The 15,285-nt window shown below is 36.7% G+C and overlaps 1 protein-coding gene across 3 annotated transcripts in view; it reads right to left on the bottom strand.

Annotated features, from left to right (window-relative positions):
* The window catches only part of LOC139993853 (uncharacterized), a 39,124-nt gene that overhangs the window by 21,909 nt on the left and 1,930 nt on the right, over positions 1 to 15,285 (bottom strand). Inside the window, exons 1-2 of one of the 3 annotated variants that reach the window (XM_072015952.1) lie at positions 5,772 to 5,912; positions 1,799 to 1,974 (exon numbers count right to left, since the gene is read on the bottom strand). In XM_072015952.1, the coding sequence (XP_071872053.1) occupies positions 1,799 to 1,960 (162 nt within the window). In that variant the 5' untranslated portion in view covers positions 1,961 to 1,974; positions 5,772 to 5,912. Of the gene's footprint in view, positions 1 to 1,798; positions 1,975 to 5,771; positions 7,956 to 15,285 lie in introns of those variants that run through there. The other 2 variants (XM_072015953.1, XM_072015950.1) reach the window with 2 other exon arrangements.

Raw genomic sequence — 15,285 nt, 5'->3', positions numbered from 1 at the left:
AATCAATTTCTAGTGATAGTACGTGAATTTCACCAAAGTATGCAAATTAATGATGAATTACTAATTACGAGCAACGCTTACTACCTTTTAATGCAACCACTAGGATATAAATCTAAATTATCTATTAAGAGATATAACAATAGTATGTTTTAATATTTTAGTACTATATTTTCTTACTATATTTGTTATTTAACATAAAAAATTTTCTATTAGTTTAGAAGACTTTTCTCAATCTATCTCATAATTTAAAAATGAAAAAATCGGTAGATAAATGTTTTGTTCAGAAGAATTTCTAAGAAAATAGTTCCACAAGATTTGACAATCTACAAACACCAGTTTTATTGTTGCATATTGACTTGCAAAATCCGATTTAATCAGGTTACCATCCATCAGATTTTGTGCAATCGTTAATTACCAACCACAGTAAAGAGGAAGAAATTTGTTATAAATGACAATATGTTTAATAATATTAAGAAGATCTATAATGAAAATACAAAAAGTTAATTATTGATTGTCATGAATAATAAAAAATATTTAATTCATCGTATCGTACGCAGTTTGTTCGTAATTAAAATACATTTTATCGAAAACAAGCATGCGTCCGGATATTTTTGAGACTGTAAACCAAACGATTCGACAAAAATCCGAAGAAATCTAAAAATAATTCTGCTCTAACTGACTTTTTCCACCTTCTCGTTCCAACATCATCCGAGTTGTTTTCCAAACAAAGAACCGCTCCCAAAATGGGATTTCTACGACGGAGGAATTTAAAAAAGCTGGCTTACGACCGCTATTAAACCGCGAATCCAACTCCACCCCCGAAAACCCGTGGCTATCAATTTCCAAAACAAGATTCTTCGTAAAATTTAGCCGTCACCTTGCCCATTTTATACTACTCATTTGCATATCTTGATTTTACAACTGTTGCTTTTATCTGCTTAACCTCGAAAAGATCAAAACAGAGTCATTAATTCGAGGTACAACCCCATTCCTAAGTTTTTTATTTATTTCGAGGTGAATTTGAAGGAAAAATATGAACGTTCTTGGGGAAATTGATAACCGCCTCGAATAGGTCGAGGACTGGCGATCTCAGTATGTAGGCTGAGGTCATAAATTGGTGATTTTTATTCGACCTGCAGACTGCTTTCACTGGCAACCGATCGACGCGTACAAGTAATAACCCTTCGCAGTCGAATGTCGTTACGATGGAGGCATTTAACATTTGTCTTCATAATCGAATGGCATCGCTATGACGGCGTTATACGCACTTATTCACGTATCTAGTATTATATTAATTGACTCAAAACTTGAAGCATATCAAACGCAAAACTTGCAAAGTTTTAACATTTTTGTTTCTCTCGACTTTCCAAACTTGACGAAATTTGTAATTCTTGACTTTCCAAGCATCTTAGAATTTTAATTCTCCACTCTGCAAATTTCCAAGATCTCAAACTTTTATACCACCAAAGCCCTTGTGTCTCAAATTTTCCAACTTTCGTCACAGTCAAATCAAATCAGTCCCGGGTCTTATGATTTTACTTGTATTTCAATACCTTTAATAAGAAAAGAATACAATAATGTTCCTATATACTACGTATCGTATTATATTGTGCGCATTGTATGTTATTATAATACGAAACATAGTGTTGAGTTACATCCGCTATAGGACCGCTACAGGACCGCAAAGGGTTAAACTTAATGAAGAAACGTGGTCTCCCTTTTCTGATCCGGACAATTAATACTCTTTCGCGCGATATTTTCGGCCACGAAACCGGATCTCCGAAATGGTACCGCTCACCTGCAGCGTGACCTTGAAAGGCTCCTGAAGCCGTTCTCGCTCGAGCAGGTAAGCTATGGCACCAGGCATCGCATCCACCCCCTTGGCCTCTCGAGCGCCCAGGTACCAAACATAGTACGAGCTCTTCTTGACATCCTTGCTGCTCCTCAGACGCAGGGCCATCACTCACTGTTCGACTAAAGAAAAGATGCATCGCTCGTTAGCTTGGAGGCTTTTAGTTTATTCAGAGGTGGGATGATTATGGACTCTTTGAGAAATGAACGCTTGGAAGTTGAGGGAGGAAACGGTGATAGGTTGAGAATTTGGTTGAAAATTTGATTGAATGTTTGGTTGAAAATCTGGTTGAAAATGTGACAATTCTTGAGAGTTAAAAGACTGTGAATTTAGAAATTGAGAAATCTACGATTTCATTATTTGACACACCATAGCATATTAAAATTCCTATTAAAGTTTCAAAGATGCGCATTTCCCAGTGTCCAAGTATTCAAATTTATTAGTTGAAAATGTATAATTTCAAAAATATATTGATCCAACCTCTCGTAGAAAAAACTGTCAATAGCTTATAAAAATTCTCATAAGTTTGATGAAAAGTTTTCGATAGTTAATCGAACACATTGCTCGAACCAACAGTGCGAATCGGGACACCAGATGATACTTCAACATAGCACGATAATTATTGCAATTCTTACTATAAAAGATTCTTTTTACCGGACATGGCGTGTTCATAACGTTTCCCTGGCGCAAAAACGGCGATTTTCCACGAGGCAAGCTTACACAGCCGTAGCTGACTGGCGAAGAACACGAACGGCTTGTCTGTTCATCCGCTTCCTCAATTACTTTCACGCTTAAACCCGTTTTCTACGTTAACCGTCTCGCGAAGAATCGGTTCCCACCGATCTGCATCGCGTCCATGCCGATCTAAAGCGAAAATATCCCAGGAACCGGAACAAAAACACGTTCAGGATCAATGTCGACCTCGGACGATCGATTATCCACCGATTTTTCATGCATAACCTGTTCGTTTCGATAGCTTCCATACAATTATCTTGAACTGTCCAAGATCCTGAGATACGAGATCGAAATTTTCAAGTACTTTTTCAAGAAATTAATATTCAACTGGTTTTAGTATGCATTTAACGCTAGTTTTTGTCTAACTTTCATAAATTTTGCTCGATTACAGTCAATTAACTGATTAAGCCCGAATTAAATATGCGAATAAAGTACCTACCTATTAAACTTAAACGAAGTAAATGAAATGAAATGTACACTTAAATGAACGAAGTACTTATAAATGAGCGATGTAAAATACAGAGAATAATATAATATCCAAGATATTCGAAATAGGATACAAAAGAACATTTAAGATAAATAGAATTGTATTCTAAGACAAATTACGATTATTTTACGTTCCAAATTTTCTAACCCTGTTAAATCTTTTGGATTAGTTTCCAATCATATTTTTATATCGTCAGAAAATTGTTCAAATTCAAGAAAAATACGAAGAGATCATTATTACAACATGATACAACTTCTCAGTTTTAATTACATGCTAGCGATTTTCTTGAAGCATTAAAAACCCGTTTCTCGATTGAAACTCAAACAAGATTGAGATTTAAATAATTCCAGGATTACATCCGACTTAAAAACGTAAGGGAAACCTAAATGAGTCGTTATTAATACATATAATTCAATGGCGTGCTAATCTCTTTAGAGGATCAAGTCTTCTCCTACACAGAAAACAAAACACCATTAAATCAAATTCAAAGAATCGTAGCACAATTAAGAAGATAGCTCGAATAGGAATAAAATGTATTTGTTAGGAAGAAAAAAGACGTGTACATTTTTATAACTGTAAAAACCAGCTAACTTTCAAAGAAACGAAAGAAACGTTGAAAAAGTGTGAACTCTCGCTTTTGGAAATGCTCGAACTTGATCCGCTCGATATACATGCGACTAAAGCACGCGAAACTGTACACGATACTGTCCGCTCTTACGGTTGTTCTCTTTATTTATGCATTACACGCGTTTCGAAATCTTATACGCTCGCGTGTAGCCGTAAATATGTAATAGGCTCGCTTTACCTACGGACACAAAACCGTTTACAAGAAGAGTTATGTTTCTTTTAACGATAAATCGCATTCGTTTATCCGGCTACATATACACCATCCAACGTACAAACCCTGATTAACAGTCTTTCAACATCTATATTAACCCTGCTACGTTCTTTCGTCCATTTTCGATCCAATTATAATCTTCTAACGTGAAGAAATATCTCAAATTTCAACGAAATATAAATCAACTCAATTTTACGTTAACACGTTGACCAGCTACGGTATTCATCGATGGTTCGGATTGTCCAATTTCTTAGAATGATTAAAATAAAATGAAATTTATGGACTAGAGAATGTTCGACGATACGAATGATTCATTATTATTACTTGTAATATTTTGCAAAAATTCAATGTTATCGTGCAGTAGTATATTTGCCAGGACAAAACATAAAATTCACGTGGCACATTCAACCTGTTGAACATATTTTTAAATCGTACGAATCTTTTTCGTTTTTAAAGTGAGAGCAATATTGAGATGTAAGAAAAATTGACGATCACAAGTTTAAGCTAAATTATGATTACTATTTTCTAATAGTTATTATAATTAAACAATCAATGTTATCGTATCGAAATTCCTCTTTTTACGGTTCTCGTGTGGACGATATCTAAATACCATCGACTTTCAATCTACGTTCTACATACAACAAGGAAGTATTTTTTATTAAAAGAAACTTCGTTTAAAGAAACGTAGAGATCGTAAGCGTGGAAGAAAGAAAAAGAAATGATCTATGAACTTTCAAGTCGTTTATTACTTGTTATCAGATGCTGGGAACATTCCGATGAATGGAAATTACGATCGTTTAAACGTTACAAAACCACGGTTACTCGAACAGTTGGAATTAATGCGAGAATCGCGATGTAAGAATTGCAACTTTCGAATCTGTAGCTTTCATCATCACGCCGGAAATGATTAGATTCGAATTTCTTCGACTTGATGTTGCAAACGATTATTCCATGTTTGGCGGCGAGTATTCAAATTCAAATCGTATTTATAGCGTTTAGCTTGATCGTTTCATCCTTAGCGCCGTGTATTCAAATTTAAATCGTATTTACTACGAGCGTGAACAGCTATAAACAGGCTTGACTTGACGATTTTAAAGAGTTCTGTCAATTAACATCTCCTTGAATAATGTGTCGAATCAACAGAAAATTAGAATAGAGTTAATTGCATTGGGACTATTTGTAAAATTTTGCTAATCAGGAATAATTGGTATTAATAAATTCAAATATGTCTCATAAAATACGGATCCTTCGGTTAATTTATTTTTAACGTATTTTTTTATACTTATAATTTGTAATGCTATATGTGATAGTATATATTAGAACCACTAAGAAGCCAAACTGATCAACCTTTTATTAATTTTTTAATTTCATTATTTTATAGTTATACATGTACACGATTCATATTTGATCTTCAAGAAAGAAATGACTTAATCATAAATTTACTGATTGCAAGAAGCTATCTTCTAAGATAGCTATCTTAAATAATGGTAAATTTAAAAAACAGTGTTTGCAACACATCATGAAATGAAATTTCAATTCGGTTTAATTTCTAAACAAATGAAAAAAGAGAAACCATGTTGGTTTTCTATGGAGTACAAATACAACGGGAAATAAAATAAAAAAAATGGTAAAATTATAAAATTACAAGTAAAAAGTTTGTAACTCGTCAAAATTACTAATATCAATAATTAACAAATCATTGTGCGATACTTTCCAGTCAAAATCGCGCAAAAATAACAAAAATTCCATTACGTTACTAGCTTCTCGAAAAAAAAAAGAAAAAGAAAAAGATAATGTTAATATTGTACAAGGTAAAAATGCCAGGAGAGAAGAGAAAAGAAATGGTAAAACAAACTGACCGGCAGCGGAACGGGTCCGGGATGCTGAGAGCTTGCGGCGATTTTCGCAGAAATTAAGCAACGCAGCCGCGGCCAAGAATCAACGGGTCTTCGGTAAGCAGACAGCAGCGGCGGCGGCGGTGGCGGCGGTTGGTTTCGGTGAGCAGAGGAACAAGTTGTACGGTACGTACGTCCCACGTAGTGCATACAGCATGCACAACCGTATCTCTGTAGCGCTTCTATAGGTGTACACAAATCCTGTGGCAGACACACACCAGCTCGTCGAAGCGAAGGAAGCAGAAGAAGAAGACTAAGAAGAACAAGAAGAGTAGAAGCTCGCTTCGGTCGATCTGACAGCTGCGCGACTCCAGTCCAAAGCACTTTTCCACGCTCGCCAGGCGTTTCTTTATATGCACACGGTTGCGTTTCTCTGTTTACTGTTGTGTACGTTCCTCGTTGGCCAAAGAAACTCGGTTGGAACGGAAGGTAGAAGCAAACGAAACGGAACGGAAACGTAATCCGAAGCACGAAGTTTAGAAAATGAAAACACAGATTTGTAATACTACAAAAATATATAGAAAAATTCCAATGATTTTGTATATCGTATATGTAAGAAAGCGTCGCTTGTTGTTCGCAGAGTTCACTTGTCAACGACGCGGCGCGAGTGGATTCGCGCGTACCTAACCATCACGGGATACTGACTCCACGGCGGAGATCCTCCGCGAAGAGCTCGAGTGAAACGCGGACGAAGGGAGAGTGAGCGAGCGAGAAAGGCCGAGCTACGTTTCAAAGTTAGTTAAAAAGAGGCAAACTAACCGACTCGAGTCGAGGTTATGTCTGTCCTTTAGCGGGGAGGGGAGGAATCTCTCGCTCGTTTCGAATGCCCGTTTCGACGGGTCTTGATCTTCTCTGCGCTCTCCTCTCCTGTCTTTCTCCTCTCTCTTTCGGACGAACCGCCACACCTTGCCGAGATCGACTCGCGATCGCCGGTAACGCGTTCTCTGCCAGCAGCCTCGAACTAACCGGACGGTTTTCTGTCCTGAATTTTAGTCCCGGGGCCCGTCGAGGAACGAGGAGAGACAGTGGAAAGGGAAAGAGATGGCGTTAACGGTGGTGGAAGTGGTGGAAGAACCGGGCCCCTTCCCCTTTCTCTCTCGCTCCTTCCTTCTTACTCTTCCTTCGTCTTTCCTCGTCTGTCTTCGTCCACGACTCCCTACCTGACCGTTTCAGCCTCCTCGGTAAGCGTTGCCCCTGCACCGAGGATGGCAGGTTAAGAGGCAGGCAGGTAGAGAGAGGCCCCCATTGATTAGCGATGGAAACAACATGCGGCTGGTGTCGATTGCTTGTCAACTTTTTCAACTGCCCTCTCTCTTCAAATGTTAGCGTGTCAGGTTCAAGCGTTGCTCGTTGGGCAGTCTGGTTGGTTATATACCCGTGAAATCGAGCTACACTCGTTTCATGGACGTGATCGTGTTCGCACATGTTGCGAAATTGATGGCAGATATTAGTCATTGAACTTAAAACCTGAGATTTTCTTGCGAGATAACATCAGAGATGCAGCTCTTGTGCAGATGAAAACTATTATTACGTAGAGTATAAGACTATGTTTCTAGCATGGTGAGCGCTCCTTTTTCCCTTCCATCTTGCTTTGCCACGTGCACGTGGAGAATCGGAATATTTAAATTAACGTGTAGGGTTTCGAAACCAGGTAGATAAGTATCAAGTCGGTCCCATCACTACCGCTAATGCAAGCAACAGATCCATGGCGGGCGATTCCTCTTCTGGCCACAACTAGCGCCATCTCCGTCCCATTACTATCTTTCTTCTCCTTTCTATTCGCTCTGCGTATCGGTTTTTCCTTGTTCAGCTCGATACGGTCCCCCAATACGATTTTCTGCCGTCGAGGCCTCCAACGGGGACCGTGCCCCCTCCACCTACGCGTTTATATAGATACTCTTCGACTCGCTTAACCCGATGCCAGGTGCCTCTATAGGGTGTACCGATTAACGAGCGACCGACGAGATCGGAAGGTGCAACCGATCATGCTCCCAGGGTTATCTTATCTCTCTGTCGATGCTAAAGAATTCTTCCAACAAACTTCCTGCGTAAGGTTTACAGATTGACGTTTACAGATGTCGATTCCATTATTGCACATCAACTACTAGGAATAAATGTTAACGTACCACGTGATATTTTACGATGCACGATAGGAATAAATTATTACTGACAATAATAAAAGATAAAATCCTCCTTGCATGTAACGAGAAAGAACATTAAATTGACAGTGAAATTATTCAATTGCAAAATTATTCGTACATTTGTCACAGAAATTCTTTATGGCTGTATTACGTGCGTTATATCCAAGCTTTTGAAACTTCATTAATACTATATTCAGACAGGTTATTGCGAGATTACGTTGTCAGAATTTGAGACAAATCTGAAAATTTGTATAGAAATGTGCGATTCTTGCTGAAACAAACTCTATCTTTTCTCGACTAGATAATCGCGATTTTGGAGAATTCCGTAACTGACGAGATTTCGTGCCTGTCGAGGGCAAGACAAGAATGCGTGAACGAAGGCGGTACGTTCGTGCATGTTCGATGCAATTAACCATCGCAGAGAGACGCCGACCTGTGTGGTCTTATTAACCGTGACTCGAAGAAGATTCTGCAAAGGTGGGTGCGTGAGCGTAAGGAATCGCGAGCGCGCAATTCTTCGAATAATAATGTTATCCAACTCTCGTAATCCGATTATCCGCTCAAATCTGCCTATTCATCTACAATAATTATACTACCAGTTATAAATGTGCGTACACTTTCGTCGATTTGTGGTAGTACTACGTACAAACCAATAATAAGCTAATAGTCAAAAATAATCAAATTAAAAATTTTAATTAATTCCTAATTTATCAGTGGTATATTAAAATTGAATACAGTCGTTTATTAAATGCATAATAGGCGAGACAAATCTCCATTTAAAATCCATTCTTATATTTACGTCCACAAAAATATGAATTTGTATAAAACTCCAGTGATCCCTTTAATTTAAACAAATTAATTAAATAAATAGAATAATTTAATAAATGAAAAATAAATTAATTTAATAAACTAGTAGCAATCCTTTTTCTTTTCCAAAAAATGTTCCCATGACGCAAAACAAAAATTCGAATGTTAAAAGATTAAAAATAAGCAAGTGTTCGGATATGATACTTGTAAGCATCGATGTAAGTATCCAATTGGAACAAATATTTAACATAACCCCGATCGACGCAAAGCAATCTATACGTTTCTATTTTCCGTCCCATTTATCGAACATAAGCGTAAATTAAAGGAAAATATCGAATAAAATGTGGCGATTTAATGGCTGTCTGTGGGGTTTGTCTAGCGCAAAGCAATTTCACTATGCTGTCATACGGCATAACGTCATTCATAATTCACGGATGCCATAAACATTACGCGAGCATCGTAAAAATACGCATTTATAGAAAGCTCCCTCGGAGGCTTTTACAATTTCTTGCTTGGCGAAGGACGAATTCATATTCATCCGCGTCACACGATCGTTTCGTTCGGGGCCGTTCGAATTTCATCGATACAAATGACTTCATTTCATCGTCGATGTATGTATCTTTTTAATGACTCTTTGCCTCTATACACGTGCCACGTCGATAGATGCTTTTCCGCTTTTCCTATCGTAACGGTCTAAACAACGAACATAAAGTCCTGTTATATAAGAAATCATTGAATGAAAATTTCTTTCGACTTCGATCGTGCTCTTTTTATTTAACGCTGATCCTTCGAGTACTCGTTAAAATAACCAACAATGACCCAAAAGACGTTTACCTTTTTTTACAACCTGGTTTCATTTATGAAACAAAAGGGACGAATATTTGTAGAATATACGTATTAGGTCGTCCGAAAAGTTTCTTTCGTTTCATAAGGCGATGAACAACAATTTTTGTTTTATATTATTTTATGAAATTAGATATGATCGTATTTCGTTCTATTTCTAATATTATATTCGTGCATAATTCGATAAACTAATATAAAACAAGAAACATTGTGCGTCTATTATTTTCTTATAAAACGAAAGAAACTTTTCATAATAGTATGAAAACGTATATGAAGAAAAGCAAACGTTACGGTACTTGAAATTAAAATACAACATTAACAAGCAAAAGAAAATCGACTCATTAGCATACCATACGTGTAGTATCTTACAAGTAATAGTTTATCGTTTCTCGGAAAATTTCGCAGTAACGACAGATCGTACGAGTCGATCATCGAAATACTCAGCTTTACTGTTTCAAATTATAGGCCGTCAGTTCTCTGATAGCAAACCGCGGTATAGTTTCGTATGCGCACCGTACAAAACGAAATGTATCACATATCAGCAATGATACAGCCCGTAACGTGCACGAGTGAAAATAAAATAATATATTTACTCCAAGCGCTGATCTATCCTCAAATGATTCAGTACAAATTCCAATCGTAACCATATATCACACCGAAATTCCAAACTTTACAAATCTAGCCATTCAGAAGCTAAAATGACTAATGTAAAACTTTGTCAAATTTTCATTTTCATTATCCAGCTATACGATTAATTTTCATTTCCTTAAAAGTAAATCACTTACTTCCATCAGTTCGTTCGCCTATCATTAAATTCTGCGAAATCAATAAAAATGTAGACGTTTATGCAAATACAATAGATATTCTTATGAACGATCTAACAACTGAAATCTAAATAGAGATTTCTTTCGCTTATTGATAGATGTTTCTGTGGCGGCACTCGACGACGGAACTTTCCGATAGCTTCGCCACACAAAGCGCTATACCATCAAAGCGTAAGGCTGACATGCCCAATGTACCATCGACATCCCTACGGTCCTTTCACCGAATATTCGGAAGAAAGCGTACGGTCGCGGACGTCTAACGAACGCGAGCCTAGTGGGGATATCGAGGGGCAACAAAGAAAAGAATCCGTTTGGTTTTGAACAAAAGATTCATTCCGTTTCGAACAGCGAAATACGAAGGGTCTAGCGTAACAGCGAAGCAAACACATTCGAGAAGCGTGATCATTGATCGTTGACTGTTAATTGTTAAATAAACTTTATTGTTGAACATCGAGAGTATTGCTCGGACACTTACATCTAACACCACATTTCTTTATAATATTGCTTTGTAATTGTTCCTTTGCGGTTTATTAATCTATGGATATATTTATTCAGTTCATGAAGTGGACGAGGTTAGGATTAGCAATGGCGGATTACATTAACCCAGCACGCGCGGATTAGAACCAATCGGCGAATATAAATGAAAGGCGAGGCTAAAACTAAACCTGGCTATTTATCTTTATTATTTATTCAGGTCAGTTAATATGTGAGACGATTCGCAAGGACGGACTGCATGTAGAGCATCGGCCAGTCGACTAATACGAAAAGGACCATCCTCAAACTGTAACATCGATTCGTAATTTTTCGATGATTAAACAAAGATTCTTATTCGAATATATTATATAATATAACATAGTAATAATAATAATATACCGAACAAGTTTTAAAGGAAACTTTGGCTTAATCAGGATGCTTCTTACAAATTAGCCCTCCATATGTATCTAACTAGATCATTGACTCGTTCGTTGACCAAAAAAGAATAAAATAGCTTGCTTCTGCTATACTTACTATACTTCTACTATACCGTCTATTTTCTATAATTTTGAAAAAGTCATACGAGCATTTTCGTTTACTGATAGCGAAAAATAAATGTTCGTTGCAATTAATTAACACGCGTCGTCACGCCCCCTCTTCAACGTTACGACCATCTAACCACGCGAACGGAGATACAAGTTAATTAAAATGAAAATCTATCGTGTTTATTGATCGTGTTCGATTGCTCAATCAACGAGTATCGATTTGCACAGGTGATCGAGCGTATCCGACCGCGCGATGACGAAAACGGTGCAGCAAAGAAATTAGAGCTAGATCATCATCCAGTCGTATTATTTATTCGGGTCACCCGATATAGGAGACGATCGACAAAAGCGAGTCGCGGCGAACGTATACACCTCCGCTGCCACGAATGCTAACCAGATGCGCTAAGTATCGTTGGCGAACTCGCGGACGACTCGAGCACTCGACCATTCGCAAGTAAGGTCGCTTCAAGGTGCGTCTAGACTACGGAAAAAAGCGTATTCTCTTTGTTCGTGCAGGTTGAAAGTAATTAGTCGCGTTGTTCGTGCAAATCTATATTTTACTGCGTTTTATTATTTATTTGCGAGTGGTCAATTTACGTCTCGTTCAATCTATATCTATTTATTTAAATGTCTATTTCGTTCAATTTATATTTATTTAAATTCATATTTCGTTCGACTCGTATTTATCTATATTTACACTTCAGTCGGTTTACATTTATTCAAATTTATATTTTGTTCAATTTATATTCTATACGTTCGCTTATTTATCCGCGGATGGCAAATTTGTATCCACATATTGAAAATTACAATTTCGATGAGATTAAGAATTAACCGGAGATAGCATTTTAATGTAGCGCAACTGTCGAATAACAGTTCGCCTACAACGAACCATAAACAAACATATAATCGTGAAATATCTGAAATACATGCCTCACAGTGCCTGTAATATGTAAATTACGATCTGTACTATGAATTAACTAAAGGTAGTACATATGTAACAAGAAATGCTTAATCGTTGGTAAGAATCAATGTAATTGAAGCTTTGTAATCTAAACGCTGTGCATGTGAACGACAGTTCGCACCTTTGTGAACGATTAGGTGAAACAAGATCCTAACGAATGGTATGCGCGTTCTCCCCGGCTCGATGGAATGCGAAACACGTTTTCCAAGCCAAATCCAACGGGACTGACATCTATAACAGAGTAAAGAAACGGAAAACGAAAAGGAGGAAGGTTCACTGAAAAACTGATTTCAAGTTTTGCTCGCTGGCGCGGAAACTACCAGACAATTCACTTAAACCGTATAAAAATGGGGCCTCTACCTTGTACGGTTATCCGTTTCAACAGTAACCAGAGGAATTTTTCTCCGTCATTTCCTATCTTGTTCCTTTTTATTTCGTCAATTTCAGTACTTCAACGGCTAAGTTTATCTTACATCTCAATTAATTAAGTATTTTGAAATTTCTAATATTTCAACACGATCTTCACTTTGGTATTGCGGTACTTGTAAACTCGTCCACAAGATCTTACGTAAATAGCTTGATTATCAGAATACCTGTATATTGATATATCAAATGTTTTTATACATTACTGTGCTATCAGTATGTAAGTAACTATCAGCATATGATAGTTTCAGATTAATACGGCAATTTCTGATCATCGCCATTATTTTCGTACCGTTACATTATGCGGCCTATTTGCTGTACTAATAAAACCATAAGAAAATCGTGACTTTGATATCAACGTTTTCTTCGACCAGGCACACACAGGTGAATCGACTATAGTATAATATAGTTATTTCTCTGTGAACTATACTCTGTTAACCAGCAATTCGACTATACCAATAAGCAATATGTTTTTAAATAAAATACACGGCTTGCTTGATATTACGTTTAATCGTTGGAGGAAGTTCAATCTCATCAAAATAACGGCTTACGTCGATTACGCCGATAATACGGTCTGAAACTCGTGGAAACAAGTTTACGTAATTTCACGTAACGAGCCCTGTCGCCTAATCGCGGGATAACGTTCAGGGAAAAAGATAGGGAAAACAGGAAAAGGACTCGTGTGCCCAACGAGTCACGGTAGAACGCCGCTGAGAAAGTAAACGGTTCCGGTACAATGTAAAATCAACCGTGAAAACATGAAACACGCATCCTTTCGCCAAAGATCCGCCATCGATCGATATATTATCCCTATAATCGATATTCTACAAAAATAGATTTATAAAAGATATTTCAAGCTTGCAGAAATTAAAAGTCTCAAGAATCTTTATCGGAAGTTTACGAATAATTAGTAAGGATAATTGATAATGTAACAGTCGGAAGATCCAAGCAATTAGTTTGTAAGTTAGGAGTTTTAATATTTGAAGGTCGTGAAAATACGAAGAGTAATGGTAAGGAGGGTAAAAACTGGAAATTCAAGCAACTAATCTGCAGATTTTTAATTTCAATATTTAGATTTACGAATAATTAGTAAGGATAATTGATAATGTAAAAGTCGGAAGATCCAAGTTAGGAGTTTTAATATTTGAAGGTCGTGAAAATACGAAGAGTGATAGTAAGGGGGGTAAAAACTGGAAATTCAAGCAACTAATCTGCAGATTTTTAATTTCAATATTTAGATTTACGAATAATTAGTAAGGATAATTGATAATGTAAAAGTCGGAAGATCCAAGCAATTAGTTTGTAAGTTAGGAGTTTTAACATTCGGAGACTGAGAAAATACGAAGAGTGGTGGTAATAAGGAGGGTAAAACCTGGAAATTCAAGCAACTAATCTGCAGATTTTTAATTTCAATATTTAGATTTACGAATAATTAGTAAGGATAATTGATAATGTAACAGTCGGAAGATCCAAGCAATTAGTTTGTAAATTAGGAGTTTTAATATTTGAAGGCCGTGAAAATACGAAGAGTGATGGTAAGGAGGGTAAAAACTGGAAATCCAAGCAACTAATCTGCAGATTTTTAATTTCAATATTTAGAAACCAGTTAATCTGCAAGTTTCAAGTTCTAATATTTGAAGACTGCGGATGCATGAAGAAGTAAAAATTCTAAGGAATTTCTGGTTTCCCAGTTCTAATATTTAAATATACGGTATCATAAATAAACGACTAAACTCCGGATCCAAGTGAAAGTTGAAGGTCGAATGTGGAAAGGTTGACAGTCCAAATAATTAATCCCCAAATATCTGAATTCTAATATACGTGAATCGTAAATATGCAAAAATGTCGATAACGACGGTGGAAAGTGAAAATTAAAAGTATCAATTTACAAGTTTCAAGTTCTAATATCTCGAAACCAAATATCTAACATTCGAAACCAAGACACCATTTACCAAGAAAATAAATTTGATTCCTAAGAGCATTATACTGAACATCTATGGACCACCGAGACTTGGTAATATTTTATAGCGACTAATACGAGAATTAGAATCCTACCTTTACTTTTTCTTTCCTCTTCCTTCTGTATCGATTCTGAAAGAGCGTAATCTATGTCGATACAAGCATTAACTCGGGGTCCGAGAGTTGTAGGATTCCTTTCACGTGATTAAATGTCGAGGGAATTTTTATAACAGTATCGCGAAGAGGATGTAGAAAGTCGCGATGTGACGTAACTTAAAACGTACACCATTAACGCCTCACGAGATTACTGTTGGTTTGAGGAAGTAAGTAAAAAAGATGATGATATCGTGTGTATCAATATTCTGGTACTTATAGTATTTTCTATATAATATAAGATATCCGGTAATTATTTAAAGCTTCTTCTTATGTATGGTTATAAAATCAAAGAAAATTAAAATATCTCGTTACTTTATTTATAATTAATTTAATTGAAATATGCAA

Source organism: Bombus fervidus, chromosome 13 (genome assembly GCF_041682495.2).
Source record: "Bombus fervidus isolate BK054 chromosome 13, iyBomFerv1, whole genome shotgun sequence".
Taxonomy (NCBI): domain Eukaryota; kingdom Metazoa; phylum Arthropoda; class Insecta; order Hymenoptera; family Apidae; genus Bombus; species Bombus fervidus.
This window is presented reverse-complemented; position numbering and strand designations above follow the sequence as displayed.